This window comes from Perognathus longimembris, chromosome 19, assembly GCF_023159225.1.
Source record: "Perognathus longimembris pacificus isolate PPM17 chromosome 19, ASM2315922v1, whole genome shotgun sequence".
In the NCBI taxonomy this organism is placed as follows: Eukaryota; Metazoa; Chordata; class Mammalia; order Rodentia; family Heteromyidae; genus Perognathus; species Perognathus longimembris.
The window spans coordinates 916019-941752 of NC_063179.1; the positions used below are offsets into that span (position 1 = coordinate 916019).

The 25734-nt window shown below is 69.1% G+C and overlaps 1 protein-coding gene across 1 annotated transcript; it reads right to left on the reverse strand.

Annotated features, from left to right (window-relative positions):
* Nucleotides 1-5101: 5101 nt before the first annotated feature.
* Nucleotides 5102-24249, reverse strand: LOC125367865 (collagen alpha-1(I) chain-like). The gene is made up of 6 exons (XM_048368584.1): nucleotides 24193-24249; nucleotides 23823-24036; nucleotides 19092-19626; nucleotides 17869-18261; nucleotides 16084-16248; nucleotides 5102-7364 (listed from the first exon to the last, which is right to left on the reverse strand). Exons 1-6 carry the CDS (start codon nucleotides 24247-24249, stop codon nucleotides 5102-5104), a joined length of 3627 nt encoding a protein of 1208 aa, XP_048224541.1.
* Between the last annotated feature and the right edge of the window lie 1485 nt (nucleotides 24250-25734).

Below are 25734 nucleotides of genomic sequence, written 5' to 3' on the forward strand. Positions count from 1 at the left end.
CCAGAGTGCAGCATTTTCTGGCACTTGTGATGTTTACTGGCTCTGGGGAAGAGTGCCTTCTTTCGCTTGCATGTGGTTTGGGGGCTCCTGCCATTGGGGTCCTCCCTTCCTCGGCCTCCTGGGTGGGCTCCACCTGTCTGTGCTGATGCCGTGGCTGGGTAAGGGGCCATGTTCGGTGTGGGGGGATGGTCTGGTGAATGGTGGATCACAGCCCATGCGCTGTAAAGCCCAGCTGAACACACACATCAGCCCAGCATGGTTGCCTGGGCCACGGAGACTGTCATGCTCTGTGTATTGGTGTCGCCAAACCTTAGGTTAAGGTATGGATCGCGTGGGGTGAGGAGGAGCCCACAGCGGTGGTGATCTTGTGTGGAGGTGAGGAGGAGGAGGAGTCCACAGCGGTGGTGATCTTGTGTGGGGTGGAGGGGAGGAGGAGCCCACAGCGGTGGTGATCTCGTGTGGGGTGAGGAGGAGGAGGAGCCCACAGCGGTAGTGATCTCGTATGGAGGTGAGGAGGAGGAGGAGCCCACAGCGGTGGTGATCTCGTGTGGGGTGAGGAGGAGGAGGAGCCCACAGCGGTGGTGATCTCGTGTGGAGGTGAGGAGGAGGAGGAGCCACAGCGGTGGTGATCTCGTGTGGAGGTGAGGAGGAGGAGGAGGAGGAACCCACAGCGGTGGTGATCTCGTGTGGAGGTGAGGAGGAGGAGGAGGAACCCACAGCGGTGGTCATCTCGTGTGGAGGTGAGGAGAGGAGGAGGAACCCACAGCGGTGGTGATCTCGTGTGGGGTGAGGAGGAGGAGGAGGAGCCCACAGCGGTGGTGATCTCGTGTGGGGTGAGGAGGAGGAGGAGGAGCCCACAGCGGTGGTGATCTCGTGTGAGGTGAGGAGGAGGAGGAGGAGCCCACAGCGGTGTGATCTCGTGTGGTGGTGAGGAGGAGGAGGAGCCCACAGCGGTGGTGATCTCGTGTGGAGGTGAGGAGGAGGAGGAGGAACCCACAGCGGTGGTGATCTCGTGTGGGGGTAAGGAGGAGCCCATAGCGGTGGTGATCTCGTGTGGGGTGAGGAGGAGGAGGAGGAAGCCCACAGCGGTGGTGATCTCGTGTGGGGTGAGGAGGAGGAGGAGCCCACAGCGGTGGTGATCTCGTGTGGGGTGAGGAGGAGGAGGAGGAGGATCCCACAGCGGTGGTGATCTCGTGTGGGGTGAGGAGGAGGAGGAGCCCACAGCGGTGGTGATCTCGTGTGGGGTGAGGAGGAGGAGGAGGAACCCACAGCGGGTGGTGATCTCGTGTGGAGGTGAGGAGGAGCCCACAGCGGTGGTGATCTCGTGTGGTGGTGAGGAGGAGGAGGAGGAGGAGCCCACAGCGGTGGTGATCTCGTGTGGGGGTGAGGAGGAGGAGGAGCCCACAGCGGTGGTGATCTCGTGGGGTGGGAGGAGGGGCCCACAGCGGTGGTGATCTCGTGAGGAGGAGGAGGAGGAGTCCACAGCGGTGGTGATCTCGTGGGGTGGGGAGGAGGGGCCCACAGCGGTGTTGGATCACCCCCTCCATACGCACACACCAGTGTCCACACCCCACCCTCCACACCCAGTGTGCACATCCTCCAGTGTTCGCACCTCCCGCTCCTCACCGCTGTCCTTGTCCTGTGTCTGCCGTCACCCGCACTCGGTGCTGTTGCCCACCAGTGTCCCTCCCTGTCCTGTCCGCCCTTGCCGTCTGTCCTCTCCCCCTCCTGGCTTCCCACCTGGAGGCGGGTTGCCGTGACATTCTCCTCTCATGGCCGCTCCCCCTCATCCTGGGACCCGGCCTCTCCATGCAGGCTGGGCCCCCAGCCCTGTCAGCTCCTTGCCCCAGGAGCGGCGTCCCTGGGCCCTGAGCACAAGCCTACACGGGCCCGCGGTGCCCCCCGGCCCCCCCCGGCAGGCCGTGCCCCCTTCCCGGCGGCTCTGGCTGCTCAGCACTGTACCCTGGGGCTTTCGTGCTGACGGGGTGCTCAGGTCAGCCGCGTGGGGGGCGGCATCAGGGATGGGGTGAGCCCCGCGGCCGGGGGAGCCTGGCCCCGTCTGGTCCCCACTCTGCGGATGTCTCTTTCCTTCCTACCTGCCCCGCCCCCCATGCCGCCCCGCACCGGGCCCCCGTGGCCCCGGATAACCGAGCTGGCGGGGACAGGCCCTCACCGGGACCGCGGTCAGAGGCGGGGAGCGCTGCCTGGACCCGGCCTCCAGCCTGGCCCCGGTGCCAGGCGCCAGCGCCCCGGCGAAGCCCGAGGGCGGCTCTGCCGTGCCGTCTGTGTGCCGTGGACTTGGGGATCACGTCCCAGGGCAGACATTGAGGAACACAGCGTGCGGGGAGCCCTTGGCTGGGGCTGCGGTGCGCGTCTATCCCAACTGCCCCCCCCCCCGCCCCGCAGGTGCGGCCCCTGCCTTTGCCAGCGCCGCGAGGGGCCTCTCCTCGCACACTCGCGTTCTCCCAGGGAGTTGCCCGCGCGTGGGAGCCCGCACCCCGGGGCCAGGGGCCCTCCCGAAAGCCTTTGCCTGCGTTTCTCGTTTGCCTTTCTCTGTGCTCCTAATAGCAGAGTCCTGGTGAGGAGCCGCGGGGCCACGGCATAGGCTGCGATGCAACCTTGGGAGCCACGGAATGATCTGGAAGCAGGTCCTCTCCACCGGTCTCCTTGGGGGCGAGGTCTTACAGCCGTGATACGGGGGGTACTGCGGGCCGGGTGTGGACAGGGGTCACCCCAGAGTCAGGTGTGGACAGGTGGGCCGGGCGGGGGACCCGGGGTCCGGGGGCCCTGGGGTGACCCCGGCTCTCGTGAGTGGGGGCCCTCCTTGGGGAGGCCCGTCTCCCCGCGTGGGTCTGTTCCGGGCGGGATCTGGGGGAACCGGCGTCCTCTGGGGAGGCCTCCCCAGCAACGCACACGCTGTGTGCCGCCGTGCCGAGCCCCAGGGCCGTGCTCGCGCCTGCGCCCCGAGGCCAGCCGGCGGCCAGGCCCCCCTCCGCCCCGGGTCCCAGCGAGCATCCGCCGCCCCGCCGCCCCGCATCCGGAGGGGAGGAACGTCAGCGCTGTCAGGCCCCGAGCGAGCGAGGAGCGGACAGGCACCTCCGCCACGCGGCAGGGGCTCCCGTCAACTCCCACGAAAGGTCACATTTGCAATGAGTGGGAAGGAGACGTGGGTAATTGGCCCGCAGCCGCTAATCCCTCCGCCGGCTCCGAGCCAGACGGACGGCACCGGGACCTTTCTGTTCAGGTAATTAAAAATGAGATCTCAAGAGATCATTAAAATGAGGGCCAGCCAGGCGTTTCCTTCGATGGGACCACGCTGTCTGGAAAGGGATGCGCACCCCAGGAGGGGGTGTTAATAAGTGGGGTGCAGCCTCTCCCCAGGTGTGGGCTCCCCAAAGAACCCGAGGGAGAGCGTGAACCCTAGGCCCCAGAGTCCACCCTGTGAACAGGAGGGGAGAGCGGCCGGCGGACTCGGAGACCCGAGTGGCCTCTCGCGGGCGGACGCTGCGGCAGACCTCATTACAAGATGGGGGCGAGGGAGGGGACGGCCAGCCCCGGCTCCTCCCCCCTTTCTGCACACAGGACTGGCGGGCATCCTCAGAGCTGGGGGCCGGGACCCGGGGGCAGGCTGTGTGCCCAGACCCCAGAGCTTGGCGAGGCCCTCCCTCACCCCGGAGTCACCGCCGGCCCCAGAAAATCAAGTCAGCACCACACAACTGCGCCCTGCACCCCGAACAAAATGGTGATGGCGCTTGCCCCATCTGTGTTCCCCGCCTCCTTCCTCCGTCCCTCGCCGTGGAGCACACCGCGGGCCCCTTCTGCGGCTCTGTGATGCCGGGCGTCTCGGTGGAGCCGGCAGGCGGACTTCAGTCCCTCGGAAGTCAGAGACTGGCGTTGCCGCGCGGCTCGCCGGTCCTGCTGCCGGCCCGCTGCTGTCCTGCGCTGTCACGGGCTCCAGCGCGGGCAGGAGGTGGCTCCCAGCGCCTGGGGAGCTTGACGCAGAGACAGGCAGACCGAGGACCCTGGCTGAGGCGCTGGGTGGGGGACGCCCCCCCCAGCAAGCACTCTGGGGGGAGGGAGGGGGACAGTGCTCCTCTGCCACATGGAACAGACTTGGTGTTTAAGAGAAAAATCATGATATTCCAGATCTTCGTTTTTTGAGACGTGTTTCCTTGGTAGCGTAATTTTTTTGTGAGACTGGGTTTTTTTTTTTTTATTTTTTTGCCAGTCCTGGGGCTTGAACTCAGGGCCTGAGCGCTGTCCCTGGCTTCTTTTTGCTCAAGGCTAGCACTCTGCCACTTGAGCCACAGCGCCACTTCTGGCCATTTTCTGTATATGTGGTGCTGGGAATCGAACCCAGGGCTTCGTGTATACGAGGCGAGCACTCTTACCACTAGGCCACATTCCCAGTCCTGAGAATGAATTTTTAAACAGACATTGTCAGGATTTTAGGGGTAAAAAAATACTGGTAGAGCTTTGTTTCATCTGTTGCTTTTGCGTCAACAAAAATATTAGTCAAAAAAGTTTTACAGAGGGCTGGGGATATGGGCCTAGTGGCAAGAGTGCCTGCCCTCGTATACATGAGGCCCTGGGTTCGATTCCCCAGCACCACATATACAGAAAATGGCCAGAAGTGGCGCTTGTGGCTCAAGTGGCAGAGTGCTAGCCTTGAGCAAAAAGAAGCCAGGGACAGTGCTCAGGCCCTGAGTCCAAGGCCCAGGACTGGCCAAAAAAAAAAAAGTTTTACAGAAATAAAATGCTTTGTCGGAGAAATCATTCCCCCCTGTATATTTTTTTCTTAAAACGTTTCCATCTGACTTGATTTATTTATTTACTGGTATTGAGGTTTGAACTCAGGGCCTTGCCTTTGGCTCAGTTCGAACAGTGGACACACGCTGACTTCAGGCTGCATGCAGCCCTTCAGCGTCAGCCCCTCAAGTGGCGAAGGCTCCTGGCGTGAGCCACTACGCCCAGCTCAACCATTCCCTCCTTGACCGAAGAGAAGAAAGGCTGCCTTTAGAGTTTCCTCTCTGTGGGTGACTTAGGTCTTTGTCCTCTTTAGCCTGCCGCCGCACCCACGAACCCCGACTTCCCAGCGTCCTCAGCTCTCGGGGCGCATTGCTGTTTTCTTGAGACACCGGCGTGGAGGAAGCAGGACAGCTGCCCCGTCACCTTTGACAAGGTGTTGAGTGAAGCTATAGGCCGAGTGCTGATAACTCCGTTCCGAGGCCGGCCCCTCCCCACCGCCCCCCTCGTCTATCTCGGGGTCTGCATTCCTTCCTGGGGGCAGGAGGTGACAGATGACAATCAGAAGGCCTGGGTGACGGGACGGGGGCTCTGGGCTGTGTGAGCCCTGTGACCGCTGCTCCTCCGTGGTCTTTGAAGAGGCCCTGTCCCCGCCTGGTGACCCCACGCGGTCGGCGTCCCCTGGCGTCCCCCACAGGCTGGGTTTGGGGGATCCGGTGGATGAGGCTTCGTGCGATTCCCGCCGGTGCAGTTTGGGGACTCTCCTCACATTTTGTGCCCGTTCTATGTCCCTGGGCCAGGTGCTCCCCCCTGCCTCGTGGGGACTTCGGGGGCCCCTAGTGGGGTGCTCTTCCCTCCACTCCACTGTTCTCCCATCGCGAGGGGGCGCTCTGTGCTCCTGTCCTCTTGACCCTTCCCGAGGGCTGTGCAGGCCCCCGCGGGACCCACTGTCCCTGTCTCGGTCTCGCTGGGGTGTCCTTCCCCAGGTGTCCACCCGGATGCCCCGCAGGTGACACAGGTGGTGTGGACAGGGCCCTGTGAGCCCTGTGCAGCCTGTGCCCCCGCAGGTGACAGGCGGTGTGGACAGGGCCCTGTGAGCCCCGCGCAGCCTGTGCCCCTGACAGGCGGTGTGGACAGGGCCCTGTGAGCCCCGCGCAGCCGGTGCCCCGCAGGTGACAGGCGGTGTGGACAGGGCCCTGTGAGCCCCGCGCAGCCGGTGCCCCGCAGGTGACAGGCGGTGTGGACAGGGCCCTGTGAGCCCCGCGCAGCCTGTGCCCCTCAGGTGACACAGGTGGTGTGGACAGGGCCCTGTGAGCCCCGCGCAGCCTGTGCCCCTGACAGGCGGTGTGGACAGGGCCCTGTGATCCCGGAGCAGCCTGTGCCCCGCAGGTGACAGGCGGTGTGGACAGGGCCCTGTGAGCCCCGCGCAGCCTGTGCCCCGCAGGTGACAGGCGGTGTGGACAGGGCCCTGTGATCCCGGAGCAGCCTGTGCCCCGCAGGTGACAGGCGGTGTGGACAGGGCCCTGTGAGCCCCGCGCAGGCCTGTGCCCCGCAGGTGACAGGCGGTGTGGACAGGGCCCTGTGAGCCCCGCGCAGCCTGTGCCCCGCAGGTGACAGGCGGTGTGGACAGGGCCCTGTGATCCCGGAGCAGCCTGTGCCCCGCAGGTGACAGGCGGTGTGGACAGGGCCCTGTGAGCCCCGCGCAGCCTGTGTCCCGCAGGTGACAGGCGGTGTGGACAGGGCCCTGTGAGCCCCGCGCAGCCTGTGCCCCGCAGGTGACAGGCGGTGTGGACAGGGCCCTGTGAGCCCCGCGCAGCCGGTGCCCCCGCAGGTGACAGGCGGTGTGGACAGGGCCCTGTGAGCCCCGCGCAGCCTGTGCCCCTGACAGGCGGTGTGGACAGGGCCCTGTGAGCCCCGCGCAGCCTGTGCCCCTGACAGGCGGTGTGGACAGGGCCCTGTGAGCCCCGCGCAGCCTGTGCCCCGCAGGTGACAGGCGGTGTGGACAGGGCCCTGTGGAGCCCCGCGCAGCCTGTGCCCCTGACAGGCGGTGTAGACAGGGCCCTGTGAGCCCCGCGCAGCCTGTGCCCCGCAGGTGACAGGCGGTGTGGACAGGGCCCTGTGAGCCCGCGCAGCCTGTGCCCCGCAGGTGACAGGCGGTGTGGACAGGGCCCTGTGAGCTCCGCGCAGCCTGTGCCCCGCAGGTGACAGGCGGTGGTGGACAGGGCCCTGTGATCCTGGAGCAGCCTGAGCCCCGCAGGTGACAGGCGGTGTGGACAGGGCCCTGTGAGCCCCGCACAGCCTGTGCCCCGCAGGTGACAGGCGGTGTAGACAGGGCCCTGTGAGCCCCGCGCAGCCTGTGCCCCTGACAGGCGGTGTGGACAGGGCCCTGTGAGCCCCGCGCAGCTGTGCCCCGCAGGTGACAGGCGGTGTGGACAGGGCCCTGTGAGCCCCGCGCAGCCTGTGCCCCTGACAGGCGGTGTAGACAGGGCCCTGTGAGCCCCGCGCAGCCTGTGCCCCGCAGGTGACAGGCGGTGTGGACAGGGCCCTGTGAGCCCCGCGCAGCCTGTGCCCCGCAGGTGACAGGCGGTGTGGACAGGGCCCTGTGAGCCCCGCGCAGCCTGTGCCCCGCAGGTGACAGGCGGTGTGGACAGGGCCCTGTGATCCTGGAGCAGCCTGAGCCCCGCAGGTGACAGGCGGTGTGGACAGGGCCCTGTGAGCCCCGCACAGCCTGTGCCCCGCAGGTGACAGGCGGTGTAGACAGGGCCCTGTGAGCCCCGCGCAGCCTGTGCCCCTGACAGGCGGTGTGGACAGGGCCCTGTGAGCCCCGCGCAGCCTGTGCCCCGCAGGTGACAGGCGGTGTGGACAGGGCCCTGTGAGCCCCGCGCAGCCTGTGCCCCTGACAGGCGGGATGTAGACAGGGCCCTGTGAGCCCCGCGCAGCCTGTGCCCCGCAGGTGACAGGCGGTGGTGGACAGGGCCCTGTGAGCCCCGCGCAGCCTGTGCCCCGCAGGTGACAGGCGGTGTGGACAGGGCCCTGTGAGCCCCGCGCAGCCTGTGCCCCGCAGGTGACAGGCGGTGTGGACAGGGCCCTGTGAGCCCCGCGCAGCCTCTCCTCCACGGAGGCGGGTGGGGGGGGGGGGGAGGTCCCTCTGTGACGCCTCAAGAAGCCCCACTGTCCTGCAGCTCCTCCCACCAGGACTCAGCACACAGGGCGGGGGAGGGGAGGGGACCCGGACCGGGGGGGCGGGGGCGGGGGCGGGGCCCCGGAGGGGAGTTGGGAAGCGAGGCAGAGGGGATTTGGACAGGAAGGAGTTCTGCCACGTGGCCCACTTGGCACCGGTGCCCTGAAAAGACGGCCTTGCTCAGCGGAGCGGTGACCCCTGCCAGACGGGGCCGAGGGCAAGGGCTGTACCCCCACCAGCACCCTGCCCCGGCCAAGAGGGGGGCCCCTGCTCAGGAGCCCGGCCCTGCCCAGCCTGGACTGCAGGTGCAGGAGAAAGAGCTCCGTGCTTCCAGCTGGCCCCGGGGGTGGAGGGGTGGCCTGCAAGCTTCCTCTGTGTAGACCTGGTTCTATCAGGCCCTCCCCTTCTATCAGGCCCTCCCCCCTTCTATCAGGCCCTCCCCTTCTATCAGGCCCTCCCCCCCTTCTATCAGGCCCTCCTCCCCCATTCTATCAGGCCCTCCCCTTCTATCAGGCCCTCCTCCCCCGTTCTATCAGGCCTTCCCCTTCTATCAGGCCCTCCCCCCTTCTATCAGGCCCTCCCCCTTCTATCAGGCCCTCCCCTTCTATCAGGCCCTCCTCCCCCATTCTATCAGGCCCTCCCCTTCTATCAGGCCCTCCTTCCCTATCAGGCCCTCCCCTTCTATCAGGCCCTCCCCCTTCTATCAGGCCCTCCCCCTTCTATCAGGCCCTCCTTCCCCCTTTCTATCAGGCCCTCCCCCCTTCTATCAGGCCCTCCCCCCTTCTATCAGGCCCTCCTCCCCCTTTCTATCAGGCCCTCCCCCCTTCTATCAGGCCCTCCTCTGTTCTATCAGGCCCTCCTTCCCTGTTCTATCAGGCCCTCCCCCGTTCTATCAGGCCCTCCCCCGTTCTATCAGGCCCTCCCCTTCTATCAGGCCCTCCTTCCCTGTTCTATCAGGCCCTCCTTCCCCTTCTATCAGGCCCTCCTCCCCCTTCTCTCAGGCCCTCCCCCCTTCTATCAAGCCCTCCTCCCCCTTCTATCAGGCCCTCCCCCCTTCTATCAGGCCCTCCTCTGTTCCCAGGCCACGTGCTGCCCTCTGTAGCAAGCCCTGCTTCCATCCTCTCAGCCAGGGCCTCCGCCAGCCGTGGTCTACTCCGCAGAGCCTCCGCCTGGCCGGGCCGACCATGTGGACGCCCCGCTGGCCCCAGGGCCGCACAAGGCCGAGGGGTCTGGTGTTGAGTAAGCTGCCTGCTCCCAGAGCTCTGGGGCGACCTCTTCCCTCAGGCCTTCGGGGAGGAGGAGGTTGGGTGAGGGGGGGGCCTGGCGCTGGCCCTGCCCCGGGAGGCCCAGGCCTTCTGGCCCGGAGGCTCCCATCCCCTGGGCTGCACACAGAGTGCCCAGGCCGCCAGCCCGCCCCTCCCAGCACTGGACGCCCGTCTCGCCAGACAGGATCTCTGGTCCGCATGGTCTCTGCCACAGCCCGGCCGACCCTGTTTCTGTTCCCAGACCAGGGCCCAGCCAGGGCTGGCTCCCTGCGGCGTGTCAGCTTGTGCGTGTGCCACGTGGCCAGCCGCTCACAGGGCGGCCGGCTGAGCCACCGTGCGGGGCCTGGCCACCATCAAGGCCTCCACCGCCCACACACGCACCCCGCGGAGCTTTCCCTCTGAGCCCAGCGCTCAGCTTAGAGGCGCAAGCCCGGCCTGCCTGTGCGTGCCGTCGAACAAGACTCAAGACAAGTATCTCTGAGCTCGCTTAATTCTAAGCAGGGCCGCGTGAGCCGGGAGGGTGTAGGAAAGTAAGCTGCTTCCTTAAAAAAAAAAAAATATTGTATTAATCATTTCAACGTGGGAAAGAGTCTGCATTCTCCAGACCAGGGTTTTCGTGTGTGGGGATTACGCTAACTTTCTAGTTGATGTAAGAGTAATGCCAGCTAGTGATACAAACAGGGTCGTCCTAAGAGCTCTCGTTGGTGTAGCGCCTTCCAGTTTCCAAAATACTGGCCTGCCACACTGGATTGATCTGACCCACGACGGAAGACTCGCAAGGGTTCCTGGGCCAGGGAGGGCTGAGATGAGGTGATTATTGTCACACAGCGTATCAGGATAATGGTTTTGACCGCTCGGGGCCTCGGAAGTCCTTGTGAAGGTTAGCTCTGGGGATTCCCTTCCTGCCGCCTCCACCCGGAGCCGGGGCGCCGGGGCGGCGCCGAGGCCCGTCCACCCCCAGCCGGGACGCAGGCCGCACGGGCCCGCGGGTGTCCCCGTCCGTCGACTCCTGCTGTGCGTGCCAGGGGCCCGGGGCCCTGCGCCTCCCGGAGCGGCACGCGCGGCGAGCGACACAGCCCTGCTCACCCCTTGGCTCGGGGCTCGCGGGCGGCCCGCCCTGAGCGACCTTCTCCACGGCCCCCGGTCTCTCTCCCCTGCTGGAGGGAGTTCTTTGGACAGTGAGCTCAGGCGCCACCGCCCCGGGCCCCGGAGGACAGGCCTCGGCGACGGGCCCTGCACCTGCCGTCCACTTCCCGGGCGCGCAGCCGGGCCGGCCGAGCCCGCCGGCACGCCGCCGAGGGTTAGCGCCGCTCCGGCGCGGGGGTCCGTCTTTAAAGGTGAGGGGTTCTCTGGTGTCTAATTAGTAGTGCTCGTTTCCAGAGAAATAGATTTTTAAGGAAGATTTCAGCTCACCTGGGGGTTGGTATCAGAAAAATTCCGTGGCTTATGAAGTCGTTTGTTAATTTGCTGTGATTTTATACACAGCGGAAGGGTGAGGAAAAGGTCAGCAATAACTCTGCCGCTGTGTTTCAGCTCGGAAAAAATGTAATATTGATCGATAAGAAAATGGAAAAGGCGCGACTATTAGCGCCTGACTCCGTCTTCTGCGACCTTTACCCGCCACGTCGATTTTAGTCTTAAATGTTATGTCTCCCATTCAAAAGGTTTGTCCTGTTTAGTCCCTTATTTAATTAATACATGATCTTCTTCCCTCTCTCTAATGGTGGAACAAGACGTGTTCCTCGATTTCCTCGTTGAACTATTGTCCCGCACCGTCTGCTCTCCGGCACCCACACCCGGCCGTGCAGCCGTGGGTGTGTCAGGAGCGCCCCCGGCGGCCGCGTGGCGACGGCCGTGTCCGCTGGGCCTCGCGTGGGCCGGGCCCTGCGGCCCGGTGCTGGGGTCACGGGCCGTGCCGCGGGGGGCCGGGCTGGCGGGGGGCCGGGCCGCTGGGGACAGGCTAGCGCCGGGCCCCACGCACGAAGCTCGCCACGTGCCCGCAGCCTCGGTGCGGACGGGGGTGGGGGGTCCGGGAGGTCATGACGAACGTGGGTGGGGGAAGAGGGAGAGGCCTTGAGACCCGGTGACGGGCGGGACCAGGACTCGGGGTGGGGCGGCCGGGACTGGCGTGCCCTGGAGCCTGCGTGTCCTCAAAGTTGGAACCGGGGGTGAAGAGAGGCTGGGAGGGGCGGGCGCTGGTACTGCGCCCCAGGGGCCATCTGGATCAGTGCCCTGCTGCCCCTGCTGCCCTGCTGGGTGAGGTGCACCCCCAACTCCTGCATGCACGGCCTGGGCGCGTGTGGAGTGCGGGCAGGCGTGGAGTGCGCACAGCCTGGGCGTGCGTGGAGTGTGCGCATGTGCAGCGCACAGCGCGGGCAGGCGTGGAGTGCGCGCATGTGCAGCACACAGCGCAGGCAGGCTTGGAGTGTGCGCATGTGCAGCACACAGCGTAGGCAGGCGTGGAGTGCGCACAGCCTGGGCGTGCGTGGAGTGTGCCCATGTGCAGCACACAGCGCGGGCAGGCGTGGAGTGCGCGCATGTGCAGCACACAGCGCGGGCAGGCGTGGAGTGTGCGCATGTGCAGCACACAGCGCGGGCAGGCGTGGAGTGCGCGCATGTGCAGCACACAGCGCGGGCAGGCGTGGAGTGCGCGCATGTGCAGCACACAGCGCGGGCAGGCGTGGAGTGCGCGCATGTGCAGCGCACAGCGTAGGCAGGCGTGGAGTGTGCGCATGTGCAGCACACAGCGTAGGCAGGCGTGGAGGTGCGCGCATGTGCAGCACACAGCGCGGGCAGGCGTGGAGTGCGCGCATGTGCAGCACACAGCGCGGGCAGGCGTGGAGTGCGCGCATGTGCAGCGCACAGCGTAGGCAGGCGTGGAGTGCGCACAGTGCAGGCAGGCGTGGAGTGCGCGCATGTGCAGCACACAGCGTAGGCAGGCGTGGAGTGCGCGCATGTGCAGCACACAGCGTAGGCAGGCGTGGAGTGCGCACAGCCTGGGCGTGCGTGGAGTGTGCCCATGTGCAGCACACAGCGCGGGCAGGCGTGGAGTGCGCGCATGTGCAGCGCACAGTGCAGGCAGGCGTGGAGTGCGCGCATGTGCAGCACACAGCGCGGGCAGGCGTGGAGTGTGCGCATGTGCAGCACACAGCGTAGGCAGGCGTGGAGTGCGCGCATGTGCAGGCAGGCGTGGAGTGCGTGCATGTGCAGCACACAGCGCGGGCAGGCGTGGAGTGCGCACAGTGCAGGCAGGCGTGGAGTGCGCGCATGTGCAGCACACAGCGCGGGCAGGCGTGGAGTGCGCGCATGTGCAGCACACAGCGTAGGCAGGCGTGGAGTGCGCGCATGTGCAGCACACAGCGTAGGCAGGCGTCGAGTGCGCACAGTGCAGGCAGGCGTGAGTGCGCGCATGTGCAGCACACAGCGCGGGCAGGCGTGGAGTGCGCGCATGTGCAGCACACAGCGCGGGCAGGCGTGGAGTGCGCGCATGTGCAGCACACAGCGTGGGCAGGCGTGGAGTGCGCGCATGTGCAGCGCACAGCGTAGGCAGGCGTGGAGTGCGCACAGCGTAGGCAGGCGTGGAGTGTGCGCATGTGCAGCGCACAGCGTAGGCAGGCGTGGAGTGCGCACAGTGTAGGCAGGCGTGGAGTGCGCGCAGCCTGGGCGTGCGTGGAGTGCGCGCATGTGCAGCGCACAGCGTAGGCAGGCGTGGAGTGCACGCAGCCTGGGCGTGCGTGGAGTGCGCGCATGTGCAGCGCACAGCGCGGGCAGGCGTGGAGTGCGCGCATGTGCAGCACACAGCGCGGGCAGGCGTGGAGTGCGCGCATGTGCAGCGCACAGCGCGGGCAGGCGTGGAGTGCGCGCATGTGCAGCGCACAGCGCGGGCAGGCGTGGAGTGTGCGCATGTGCAGCGCACAGCGCGGGCAGGCGTGGAGTGTGCGCATGTGCAGCGCACAGCGCGGGCAGGCGTGGAGTGCACGCAGCCTGGGCGTGCGTGGAGTGCGCATGTGCAGCGCATAGCGTAGGCGTGCGTGGAGTGCGCATGTGCAGCGCACAGCGTAGGCGTGCGTGGAGTGTGCGCACAGGGCACACACGTGTGGAGTGCTCACTGCTGTGTTTGGACACTGGGCTCTGCAGACCCCGGACTTGGGGTGGAGTTCTCTAGGGCAGCTCAAGCCCGTCCTCGCCCACTGGCTGTGCTCTTGGAGCCGCCGTGCCCTGTGTACTCCACCCCCCCCCCCCGTGGGCAGTGGGAGGGCCTGCTGCTGTCCCCCCCCCCGTGGGCAGTGGGAGGGTCTCCTGCTCTCCCCCCCCCGTGGCAGTGGGAGGGTCTCCTGCTGTCCCCCCCCCGTGGGCAGTGGGAGGGTCTCCTGCTGTCCCCCCCAGTGGGCAGTGGGAGGGTCTCCTGCTGTCCCCCCCCCGTGGGCAGTGGGAGGGTCTCCTGCTGTCCTCCCCAGTGGGCCCCCCGTGGGCAGTGGGAGGGTCTCCTGCTCTCCCCTCCCCCCCGTGGGCAGTGGGAGGGTCTCCTGCTGTCCCCCCCCGTGGGCAGTGGGATGGCCTCCCGCTGTCCCCCCCCGTGGGCAGTGGGAGGGTCTCCTGCTGTCCCCCCCCCCGTGGGCAGGTGGGAGGGTCTCCTGCTCTCCCCTCCCCCCTGTGGGCAGTGGGAGGGTCTCCTGCTGTCCCCCCCCCGTGGGCAGTGGGATGGCCTCCCGCTGTCCCCCCCCGTGGGCAGTGGGAGGGTCTCCTGCTGTCCCCCCCCCCGTGGGCAGTGGGAGGGTCTCCTGCTCTCCCCCCCCCCCGTGGGCAGTGGGAGGGTCTCCTGCTGTCCCCCCGCCCGTGGGCAGTGGGAGGGTCTCCTGCTGTCACCCCCCCGTGGGCAGTGGGAGGGTCTCCTGCTGTCCTCCCCCCGTGGGCCCCCCGTGGGCAGTGGGAGGGTCTCCTGCTCTCCCCTCCCCCCCGTGGGCAGTGGGAGGGTCTCCTGCTGTCCCCCCCCCCGGTGGGCAGTGGGATGGCCTCCCGCTGTCCCCCCCCGTGGGCAGTGGGAGGCTCTCCTGCTGTCCTCCCCCCCCCCCGTGGGCAGTGGGAGGCTCTCCTGCTGTCCTCCCCCCCCCGCCGTGGGCAGTGGAGGGTCTCCTGCTCTCCCCTCCCCCCCGTGGGCAGTGGGAGGGTCTCCTGCTCTCCCCCCTCCCCCCCGTGGGCAGTGGGAGGTTCTCCTGCTGTCCTCCCCCCCCGTGGGCAGTGGGAGGGTCTCCTGCTGTCCCCTCCCCCCGTGGGCAGTGGGAGGGTCTCCTGCTGTCCCCCCCCCTGTGGGCAGTGGGAGGGCCTCCCGCTGTCCCCCCCCCGTGGGCAGTGGGAGGCTCTCCTGCTGTCCTCCCCCCACAGTGGGCAGTGGGAGGCTCTCCTGCTGTCCTCCCCCCCCCGTGGGCCCCCCGTGGGCAGTGGGAGGGTCTCCTGCTGTCCTCCCCCCCCCCGTGGGGCAGTGGGGAGGGTCTCCTGCTGTCCCCCCCCCCCCGTGGGCAGTGGGAGGGCCTCCCGCTGTCCCCCCCCGAGGGGCAGTGGGAGGCTCTCCTGCTGTCCTCCCCCCCCAGTGGGCAGTGGGAGGCTCTCCTGCTGTCCTCCCCCCCCCCCGTGGGCCCCCCGTGGGCAGTGGGAGGGTCTCCTGCTGTCCTCCCCCCCCCCGTGGGCAGTGGGAGGGTCTCCTGCTGTCCCCCCCCGTGGGCAGTGGGAGGGTCTCCTGCTGTCCTCCCCCCGTGGGCAGTGGGAGGGTCTCCTGCTCTCTCCCCTCCCCCCGTGGGCAGTGGGAGGGTCTCCTGCTCTCCCTCCCCCCCCCGTGGGCAGTGGGAGGGTCTCCTGCTCTCCCCCTCCCCCCCGTGGGCAGTGGGAGGGTCTCCTGCTGTCCCCCCCCCGTGAGCAGTGGGAGGGTCTCCTGCTCTCCCCCCCCGTGGGCCCCCCGTGGGGCAGTGGGAGGGTCTCCTGCTGTCCCCCCCCCCGTGGCAGTGGGAGGGTCTCTCTGCTCTCCCCCCCCCCGTGGGCCCCCCGTGGCAGTGGGAGGGTCTCCTGCTGTCCCCCCCCCGTGGGCAGTGGGAGGGTCTCCTGCTGTCCCCCCCCCCGTGGGCAGTGGGAGGTCTCCTGCTCTCCCCCCCCCCGTGGGCCCCCCCGTGGGCAGTGGGAGGGTCTCCTGCTGTCCCCCCCCCCCGTGGGCAGTGGGAGGCTCTCCTGCTGTCCTCCCCCCCCCCCCCGTGAGCAGTGGGAGGGTCTCCTGCTCTCCCCCCGCCCGTGGGAGGGTCTCCTGGACACCCCCCTTCCCCTCCCCCTTTTTCTTTCAGGACAGAGGAGGAGGCGGTGCAGATAAGCCCCGAGCTCTGCGGTTATCTGCGCGGGGCTGTGGAGAGCCGCGAGGCGAGTGTTGACACCTGCGGGAGATAGAGGGTCTCCTGGCCGGGACCCCGGCCCTCCTGTCAGCGCCTCGCGCACGGAGCTGCCGACGCCCTCACGCCAGGCCGCCGGGGCGCACGAGTGCCCCCAGAGTCTGCTTCTGGCGTGGCGCGTGCGTGGCCTGTGCGTGGCGCGTGCGTGGCCTGTGCGTGGCGCTAGTGCGTGGCCTGTGCGTGGCCTGTGCGTGGCCTGTGCTGCCCAGGGGCCCGCCCCACGGGCCTGGCGGGCCACGGCGCCACGCCGCGCGGGGAGGCCGGGGCCCAGGGCGGCCGCCCGTGCCGGTCAGCCGCGCTGTGCCCGCGCGTGGCCCAGCCGCAGGGCCGCGCCGCAGGCTCGGCCTTGGGTTTGGTTGACTCTGTGTCGCGGCGGTTTCCCTCCCGCCCCGGGAAGTCCAGAGCAGATGCTCTAAGGAACTGAAAGCCCGAGTGTTCCCTTTGCCGCGGGCTGTGAACGCACGGGTGGACGAACGGCCCTCCTGCGTGCCGGAGAGCGGAGAGCTCCGTGCGCCCCGCTGGGGCCGGAGACCCCGGGGCTGCGTCCCGGAGAACGTGGCTTCCGGGCTGGTCCCGGGCGAATTCCCGGGGGGGGGCCGGCCCCGGGGGGCCTGGGTTGCGGTCACACCTACACAGCGCGTAGATGGGTGCGAGGGGCTCGGGACCCCGGGGCGCAGATGACACGCAGGGCGCGGGGCCGTGCCGGCCCCCATCCGCGAGGCACGATGGGGAGGTCCCCGCCCCCGCCCCCCGTCCCCCGCCCCCGCCCCCGGTCCCCCGCCCCCGCCCCCGCCCCCCGCCCCCCGCCGGTGGAACGCCAGCTCCAGGCCGCTGTACGGAGCCCCGGAGCCCGTTTCCAAGGCGCCTCTCCCTACCCATCCCTAACGCGGGCTGCCCAAGCGGCCATCCTCCTCCGCACTAGAGGACGCACGCGTGCCTTTGAAAGACACGGTCTGCGCCCTAGCTCATCCGAGTAGGAAACACGCACGGCCCCCCGACGGGCGGCTCAGGGTCTGGGGTAGAAAAGACTGCATCGGGGTGAACCGAGAGCAGCGTGGGCCGCCTCCGCACACCCCGGAGCCGGGAGGGCGTCTGCGCGCTGCCGAGTCGCGGGGGAGACTCCGCCGGGGTCCCGTGGCGTGCGGGGCCGGCGTGCACGGGGCGGAGGAAGGGGGGCGCACGCGGGCACGGGCGGAGGAAGGGGCGCACGCGTGCACGGGGCCCGCCGGACGCCGTCGAGTCGGCACTTGCGTTATTTTCCATTTTCTCTGAGAATCCTTATTTTTAAAATTATTTCTCAGTGGAAAAACAGGGTCCGTGATGACTTTAGAAACGTTGGCTCCCTGCCGTTGCACCATCACGAAGACCTGCCCCAGACGCCCCCCCAGAGGGCCCCCTGCCCCCAAATGCCCCCCCCAGAGGGCCCCCTGCCCCCGGACGCCCCCTCCAGAGGGCCCCTGCCCCCAAACGCCCCCCTCCAGAGGGACCCTGCCCCCAGACGCCCCCTCCAGAGGGCCCCCTGCCCCGAGACGCCCCGCCAGAGGGCCCCCTGCCCCCAGACGCCCCCCCAGAGGGCCCCCTGGCCCCCTCCAGAGGGCCCCCTGCCCCCAGCGAACGCCCCCCTCCAGAGGGACCCTGCCCCCAGACGCCCCCTCCAGAGGGCCCCCTGCCCCCCTCCAGAGGGCCCCCTGCCCCCAGATCACCCCTCCAGAGGGCCCCCTGCCCCCTGTTCTCTCCTCCCAGAGGGCCCCCTGCCCCCCCCCCAGGGCCTCTGGCCCCCAGCAGTGTCGCCGCGGGCGCCAGCCTGCACCACACACAGGGAGGTGCTGGCGGGCGGGGGAGGGCACGCCTCCGCGCCTGCGAGCAAGGACCCCCCGGCGTCTCTCAGGGGCCCCCAAAGCTCCGGGTGGACGGTGGGGGTGTGGGCCTTCCGCGTGGGAGTGCAGTCACGCGCAGACGCGACGGGTTCACCTGGCCCTGCGGCTGCAGGTGTTGGGCGCGTTGGTTCGGTGGGAGCAGAGGGCGTGTCTGACAGCTGGGCGCGGGGGAGGGGCCCCAGGGGTGACTCTACCCGCGACTCCTCCCGGTCCCCGGGGCCCCCCGGGGTGGGGAGGGCCGAGGGGCCCTCGCGGGGGACAGTGGGCCCTCACACGGCCCCCGTCGCAGGACAAGCTCTGCCCCCAGGGCCGGTGCTCCCGGCTGCAGACACGCGCACACCCTGCACGCGCACGGGAGCCCTCTTGCACACCGGGCGTGCATGCGGTACACGCCCGTGCGCACCACGTAGGCGCACGGCTGCATTTGCCAGCAGCACAGCGACGCTGCCGCGCTGCGCGGTTCCCCGCTCGCCGGCCCTCGGTCAGCCCCCGGCCTGCCCGCCTCGCCGCGCCTCGCCCCCCTCGGTGAGGGGTCCCGGCGCGCCCCGCGCCCACCCTCCCTCCTGCCACAGGCCTCCCCGGGCCTCGCCTGCTCCACCCCCGCCAGCAGGCCGCCCTCCACCCTCATCAGGAGAAGGCTGCGGCCTCTGGGCTCACGGCCGGGCTCCGGGGCCTTCCGACCACCCATCCATGGCCGACACGGGCGGAGGGGAGCCCGCCCGCCTCCGCCCGCCTCCGCCCTCGCCTCGTCTGATGGCTTCATTCTGAGGGGAGAACGCAGGCGTTCAGAGGGAAGCGAATTTCCCGGGACCAGCCAGCCTGCCCTGCTCTGCACCTGCGGCCTCCACCGGGCGACCTGTGCACCCGGGGAGGGGGGGAGGGGGCGACCTGCCCACCCGGGGTGGGGGGGAGGGGGGCGACCTGTGCACCCGGGGTGGGGGGGGGAGGGGGGGCGACCTGCGCACCCGCGGTGGGGGGGGAGGGGGGCGACCTGTGCACCCGGGGTGGGGGGGGAGGGGGCGACCTGTGCCACCCGGGGTGGGGGGGAGGGGGGCGACCTGTGCACCGGGGAGGGGGGGAGGGGGGCGACTGTGCACCCGGGGTGGGGGGGAGGGGGGCGACCTGTGCACCCGGGGTGGGGGGGAGGGGGGCGACCTGTGCACCCGGGGTGGGGGGGAGGGGGGCGACCTGCACACCCGGGGGGGGGAGGGGGGCGACCTGTGCACCCGGGGAGGGGGGGAGGGGGGCTACCTGCACACCTGGGGAGGGGGGAGGGGGGCGACCTGCACACCTGGGGAGGGGGGGAGGGGGGCGACCTGCACACCTGGGGTGGGGGGGAGGGGGGCGACCTGTGCACTTGGGGAGGGAGGAGGGGGCGACCTGCGCACCCTGGAGGGGGGGAGGGGGGCGTCCTGTGGCCGGCGCTCACGCGGGGCCAGCACGGTCGCGGGCGGGGCTCTGGGGGACTCCGTGGAGCAGCGCTGTGAGCAAGGCCCGCCCTTGGGGCCCGTGGCCTCTGACACACCGGTAGTGACAGCTGGGAGTGAGGACGTGTGAGAGTCGTGACCTCTGCTCGCCCGCCCCCCGTCCCCACCGCGGAATCCGGAAGGCTCTGCGGCCCGGGGCAGGGTGAGCGCCAGCGCTGTCAGAGGACACGAGCCAGCCGCCGGGGGCGCCGACCTTGCGGCCCTGCGGGGGCTGGGCGCCGACCCTGCGGCCCTGCGGGGGGCGGGCGCCGACCTTGCGGCCCTGCGGGGGGCGGGGCGCGCGCCCTGCCCGTCTGGCACGTTCCCACCCGGGTGATGACAGGCGCCGCTTCGCCCCCGCTGCAGCGGGGCGGCCTGGCCCCGCCGCCCGGAGCCCCCCCGGCTGGGAACGGCCGGACACCTGTTGCCCTCCAGGGCCCAGGAAGGGGAGGCTGGGCCGCCGGGCCGCCGGCCCCTCCTTCCTGGACAGCGGGCTGGGTGTCTCCTTCGGCAGGGGCCCCGTGGGCACACGGGGCGCCGCCAGGCTGACCACACGGCCCCCCAAGGCGCGCCGGCCGCGCCCGGGGGTGGGGGGAGTGTGGCCTGGTGTCCTCGCCACCTTTCCCAGCTCCAGACCCCGTGCACAGCGGGCAGGAGCCGGCTCTGTAGCACAGAGGTGGAGTGATCTCCCTCTCCCTCTCCCTCTCTCTCTCTCTCTCTCTCTCTCTCTCCCCCCCCCCCCCGCCCCCCGTCGGTCACGGGGCTTGGACTCAGGGCCTGGCGCTGTCCCTGGGCTTTCTCACTGCACCACTTGGAGCCACAGCTCCACTTCTGGTTTCCTGGCGGCTCGTGGGAGATCCGAGTCTCATGGGCTTCCCTGCCCCGCGGGCTCGGAATCACAGCCCTCAGGTCTCAGCGTCCTGGGCGGCTGGGACGACGGGTGTGAGCCACCAGCATCTGGCTGAAACGTCTCTTGTTTGAGACATTCTACTTCTCTTCCTTGTCTCTCTCTTCCTTCCTTCTTCCTTCCTTCCTTCCTTCCTCCCTCCCTTCCTTCATCTGTCACCAGCTCCTTCTCCCCGCCCTGGGTGAAGGCCCCCGTCCCCCTGTCCCTGGGTGAAGGCCCCCGTCCCCCCCGGCCCGCGGTGAAGGCCCCGTCCCCCCCGGCCCTGGGTGAAGGCCCCCGTCCCCCCGGCCCTGGGTGAAGGCCCCCGTCCCCCCGGCCCGCGGTGAAGGCCCCGTCCCCCCCGGCCCTCGGTGAAGGCCCCCGTCCCCCCCGGCCCTGGGTGAAGGCCCCCGTCCCCCCCGCCCTGGGTGAAGGCCCCCGTCCCCCCGGCCCTGGGTGAAGGCCCCATCCCCCCCGGCCCTGGGTGAAGGCCCCCGTCCCCCCCGGCCCTGGGTGAAGGCCCCCGTCCCCCCCGTCTCCCCCGGCCCTGGGTGAAGGCCCCCGTCCCCCCAGCCCTGGGTGAAGGCCCCCGTCCCCCCGGCCCTGGGTGAAGGCCCCCGGCCCTGGGTGAAGGCCCCGTCCCCCCCGGCCCTGGGTGAAGGCCCCCGTCCCCCCCCGGCCCTGGGTGAAGGCCCACGTCCCCCCAGCCCTGGGTGAAGGCCCCCGTCCCCCCCGGCCCTGGGTGAAGGCCCCCGGCCCTGGGTGAAGGCCCCGTCCCCCCCGGCCCTGGGTGAAGGCCCCGTCCCCCCCGGCCCTGGGTGAAGGCCCCCGTCCCCCCGGGCCCTGGGTGAAGGCCCCCGTCCCCCCCGTCTCCCCCGGCCCGGGGTGAAGGCCCCCGTCCCCCTGTCTCCCCCGGCCGTGGGTGAAGGCCCCCGTCCCCCCGGCCCTGGTGAAGGCCCCCGTCCCCCCCGTCTCCCCCGGCCCTGGGTGAAGGCCCCCGCCCCCCCGGCCCTGGGTGAAGGTCCCCGTCCCCCCGGCCCTGGGTGAAGGCCCCCGTCCCCCCGGCCCTGGTGAAGGCCCCCGTCCCCCCGGCCCTGGGTGAAGGTCCCCGTCCCCCCGGCCCTGGGTTAAGGCCCCTCTCTCCCTGGCCCTGGGTGAAGGCCCCTGTCCCCCCCGTCCCTGGGTGAAGGTCCCCGTCCCCCCGGCCCTGGGTTAAGGCCCCTCTCTCCCCGGCCCTGGGTGAAGGCCCCCGTCACCCCGGCCCTGGGTGAAGGCCCCCGTCCCCCCCGTCCCTGGGTGAAGGTCCCCGTCCCCCCATCCCTGGGTGAAGGCCCCTCTCTCCCTGGCCCTGGTGAAGGCCCCCGTCTCCCCCCGGCCCTGGGTGAAGGCCCCCGTCCCCCCGGCCCTGGGTGAAGGCCCCCGTCCCCCGTCTCCCCGGCCCTGGGTGAAGGCCCCCGTCCCCCCGTCCCTGGGTGAAGGCCCCTCTCTCACCTGGCCCTGGGTGAAGGCCCCCGTCCCCCCGGCCCTGGGTGAAGGCCCCCGTCCCCCCGTCTCCCCCGGCCCTGGGTGAAGGCCCCCCGTCCCCCCGTCCCTGGGTGAAGGCCCCTCTCTCACTGGCCCTGGGTGAAGGCCCCCGTCCCCCCGGCCCTGGGTGAAGGCCCCCGTCCCCCCGGCCCTGGGTGAACGCAGCCCTGCAGGGAGCGGGCGTGTCTGAGCCTGAGCAGCCCTGGCCTGTCCAGAGCGACCTGGAGGATGCGCTCGGTGACACTGAGGTGGGCAAGGGTCAGGAACCCCACGGGCGTGGGGGGGCGGGGGGACAGACATTTCCCCCGCACGGAGAGGCTCACAGCCAGGGACGGCGCTTCGGCCACCGCCGCGGACACGGTTGACCTTCTAGACCAGAGGCAGAAGCCCCGTCAGGACCTGAGGGCGGCCCGAGCGTCCTGTGCAACGCCGGCCGGGGCCCTTCCTCGACGGGAGGGGGAGGCCCCGGGCCCTGCCGAGCTCCTGGGGTGGAAGGCTGGGGTCCCCACCCCGCCGCTTTCCTGACTCCATGGAGAGGGGAGGACCGGGAGCGGAGGCCGAGTGCGGCTCCCGCTCACAGCCGCCGCGGGGCCTGGGGGGGCGCCGTGGACGGGGCCCGTGGACGGACGGGACTTCGCACCCCGCTTTCCGCCATCCCCAGCCACGTGTCATCCGCGACCTGGGACTTGCCGCGGCTGTCGGCGGCGCGGGCTCCTTGTGTACCTGCGGGAAGGCTGCCGGCCGCTCATGGGGACAGCCCCGCCCCCTCCCCCTCCCCCTCGGACACAATGCCCACACGGACCCTGCCCGGCCCACCCCTGCCCCCCAGGCACCCTTCGCAGGAAGAGCAGGAGATGGCGCCATTTTCAGCAGGGTGGCGGCCTTCCACTCCTCCCGAGGCCCCTGGGCCACCAGCCTGGGCTGGCCGCGGGGGGCGTGGCCGGGCGGGGCGTGGCCATGTGGGGGGCGTGGCCGCGTGGGGTGTGGCCATGTGGGGGCATGGCCGCGTTGGGCGTGGCCATGTGGGGGCGTGGCCGCGTGGGGCGTGGCCGCGTGGGGCGTGGCCGCGTGGGCGTGGGGCGTGGCCGTGTAGGGGCGTGGCCACGTGGGGCGTGGCCGCGTCCTGGCCGCTGAGCCCGGAGGCGGGGCCGCTCCGTTCCCTCCAGACCTCAGGGGTCTCCGGAGTGGGGGATGGAGCCCCGTGCCCCCTCCAGCCCCGAGGGCGGTGTCCCGGGTCCTGGGACTCGCGCTGTCCTGTGGTCTGGGGGGGGGGAGGCCTCGTGCTGCGGTGTCCCTGGGGGCCGCGTGGGGCCGGCGCACCCGGGGGCCGGGCCGCGCTCCCCGCACCGTGGCCACCGGGCGCTGACATGGCGCGGCCCGTCACCGCAGAGCAAATACACGGCCATTTCTCTTGGCAGGTGACGTGTAATTGTGTCTGGACTGTGTCAGCCTCAGGTTTAATTGCTGTGGGGCGTGAATTAAGGCATGTATAATTTATTTGTGCAATAAAATTCACCGTTCACCGAGAAAGGAACAATAAAGAGGAAAATAATGCGCTCCACAACACCATTTCCAGATGAAGTTTGAGTTGGAAACGTTGCTCGGCCTCCATGCTTTGTCTGGTCTGAGAAACTCAGCAAAGCCATGGTGTCTGTCTTTCATCCCGAGGAGGGGCTAGGTAGAGGGGTCCCTAGGAACGGGGGGTGCACGCGGACAGCCTTGTGGAACGTCCTAGGGTGAAGTCACCAGGCCGAACCCCACAGCGCATGGGTGGAAAAGTGAGCTTTCTCCTCGTGTAAACATCGATCACGCCCGCAGCAGCCTGGGCGCGCACGCGGAGAGCGGCAGACCCCCGGCCCCCGGGGGGCTCGGCCCGCGCGGCCCTTCCAGAGGGACAGGCTTGCGGTCTCCTCACAACCTGTGGCCCTAGATTCCTCCGGAAAGTCAGGCTTTGCGTGTAGCACGCAACTGAAGGGGTGACTCCGGACTCAGCCCCGGAACAACTGGGGGAGCGGCCCGCCGCCTCTCCAGCCCTCCTGGGAGGTGGGGCTCCCGCGCCAGCCCGGGAGGAGCCGCTCTGTGTGAGCACGGCTCCCCCACGCTCACCCCGAGTCTGTGCGCCTGGAGAGGGGGGGGCGCGGGCGGAACACAGGCCCTGTGCCCCCAGGACTGCCGGCCTGAGGTCCCCGCCGGAGGATGCCCTGCACAGGCCCCGGACCCAGGCTCCTGCCCTCTGCCCTCCTCGCGCACAAGCCGCCCTCCCCGGCCCGTGGACCGAGGCCTGGGCGGATGCCCAGCGCCCGTCCAGCCTGGGCAGGCCCGGAGGGACCCTGTCGAGACCTTCGTTCTGCTTTGCCTTGAGAGTCACCCACGCCATCCCCCCAAATCACCGAAGCTCTAGGTCGTGCAAGCGAGTTTCCTGAGGAAGCATTCCTCGTCAGAGGCTTGCCGGGTTCCTTCCCTAAGCCCCCCGGAGACGGGACGACCCCGCTCCGGGGGCTGGGGAAGGGGCAGTCGCTCGCCGGCACTGTAGGGTAGGACGGGAAGCGGGCCCCTTGCGGAGAGGCGGGGCGAGGAGGAGGTGCAGGGGTGTGCTGCGGGCTGGCTGGCGGATGGCGGGGCCCCCGGGTGCACTCAGCGTGGGACCTCAGGGCCCACCGTTCCTGGTTTGGAAAAGGGGGGCATGAGGCGCAGTGCCGGGGAGGGTGGAAGTATCAAAGCATCGGAGTCACTGTTGGAACTTACTAGACTTCGGCAGAAACCGAGCGGACCTCTAGGTACAAGAACAAAGGCAAGGTTGACCGCAGCCCCCTGCTCACAGGGGAGAAGGCTGTGGTGTTCGGCGCCTTCGCAACCTCGGGGGCTTGGGAGACCATGCCGCCCCGGGTGGTTACGGCTGCCCCAGAGGAGCGCCATCTCAGGCGACCTACGTGGCCTGCAAGGTTTGGGGCGTCTCGCTGCCTCTATGGCTAGAGCTCCCCCAAAGCAGTGCTACCCAAAGGTCCAGGGAGGTGGGGGCGGAGGGTTCGCTTCCCCCGCCGGACGCGCCTCGTGTGATCTAGGAAAGGAGCCTGCTCGGCAATTGGAGGGAGGCTTTGGGGCCAACGGCGACAGTGGACAAGTCTGAACAGTTCTACAGACCACGCGAAGGACTCTGACCTCTGACCTCCTCCTGCGCGCGTGACCTCGCGGCCATGACCCCTCGACGTCCACATACCCACTCCCCGCGGGGAGGGGAGGCTCCGCCCTGGGCTCTGCCCGCTGAGGTCCGGCCCTCACGTGACTGGAAACCCGCGGGCCCTTCACCCCCGAGAGGCTGATAAGCGGTCTATTTTAAACACAAGGACGCCCCGCGAGAAGAACCCAGCCCGGCCGGGACGTGGCTGAACACGGAGTTATTTATCTCCGTCAACCTGCTCACCGCTCTATAGACGTTGGTATTTTCCAAAGCGGCTATCTGTGTAAGAGCTGTCCAAGCCGCGAGGGGAAGAACGGGGCAAGTTAGCAGCACACTGCCTTGTGTACTTGAAACCAGACGAATACAGCGTGTGCTCTCATTTCCTGATGAATGGGACTAAAATAAGACCTGGCCTGGGGTGGGGAATGCGTCCTAGTGCAAGAGTGCTGGCCCAGCACGCATGAAAGCTCTGGGTTCGATTCCTCAGCACCACATACACAGTAAAGACCAGAAATGGTGCTGTGGCAGAGTGTTAGCCTTGAGCAAAAAGAAGGCCAGGGACAGTGCTCAGGCCCTGAGTTCAAGGCCCAGGACTGGCAAAAAAACAAAAACAAACCTGACCTGACCCCGGTGGTTGCAGAGTTGCCTGTGGTGTGCGTGTGTGTGTGTGGTGTGTGCGTGTGTGTGTGTGTTGTGTGTGTTGTGTGTAGTGTCAGGTGTGTGGTATCATATATGATGTCATGTGTGTATGGTGTAATGTGTGTGATGTCGTGTGTGGTATCATGCGTGATGTCACGTGTGTGGTGTCCTGTGTGTTGTTGTGCGTGTCATGGGTGTGGTGTGCTGTGTGTAGTGTCATGCGTGTGTGGTGTGGTGGCTCTGTGTGTGTACTGTCCTGTGTGTGTGTGTGTGTCATGGTGTGGTGTGGTGTGTGTGGTGTGGTGTCGTGTGTGTGGTGTCCTGTGTGGTGTTGTGCGTGTGTCATGGGTGTGGTGTGGTGTGTGTGTGTCATGGGTGTGGTATGGTGTGTGTGGTGTGGTGTCGTGTGTGTACTGTCCTGTGTGTTGTGCGTGTGTCATGGGTGTGGTGTGGTGTGTGTGTCTGTGTGTGTGTGTGGTGTCCGTGTGTATGTCATCGTGCGTGTCTGTATGTGTGTGTGTGTGTGTGTTATCGTGTGTGGTGT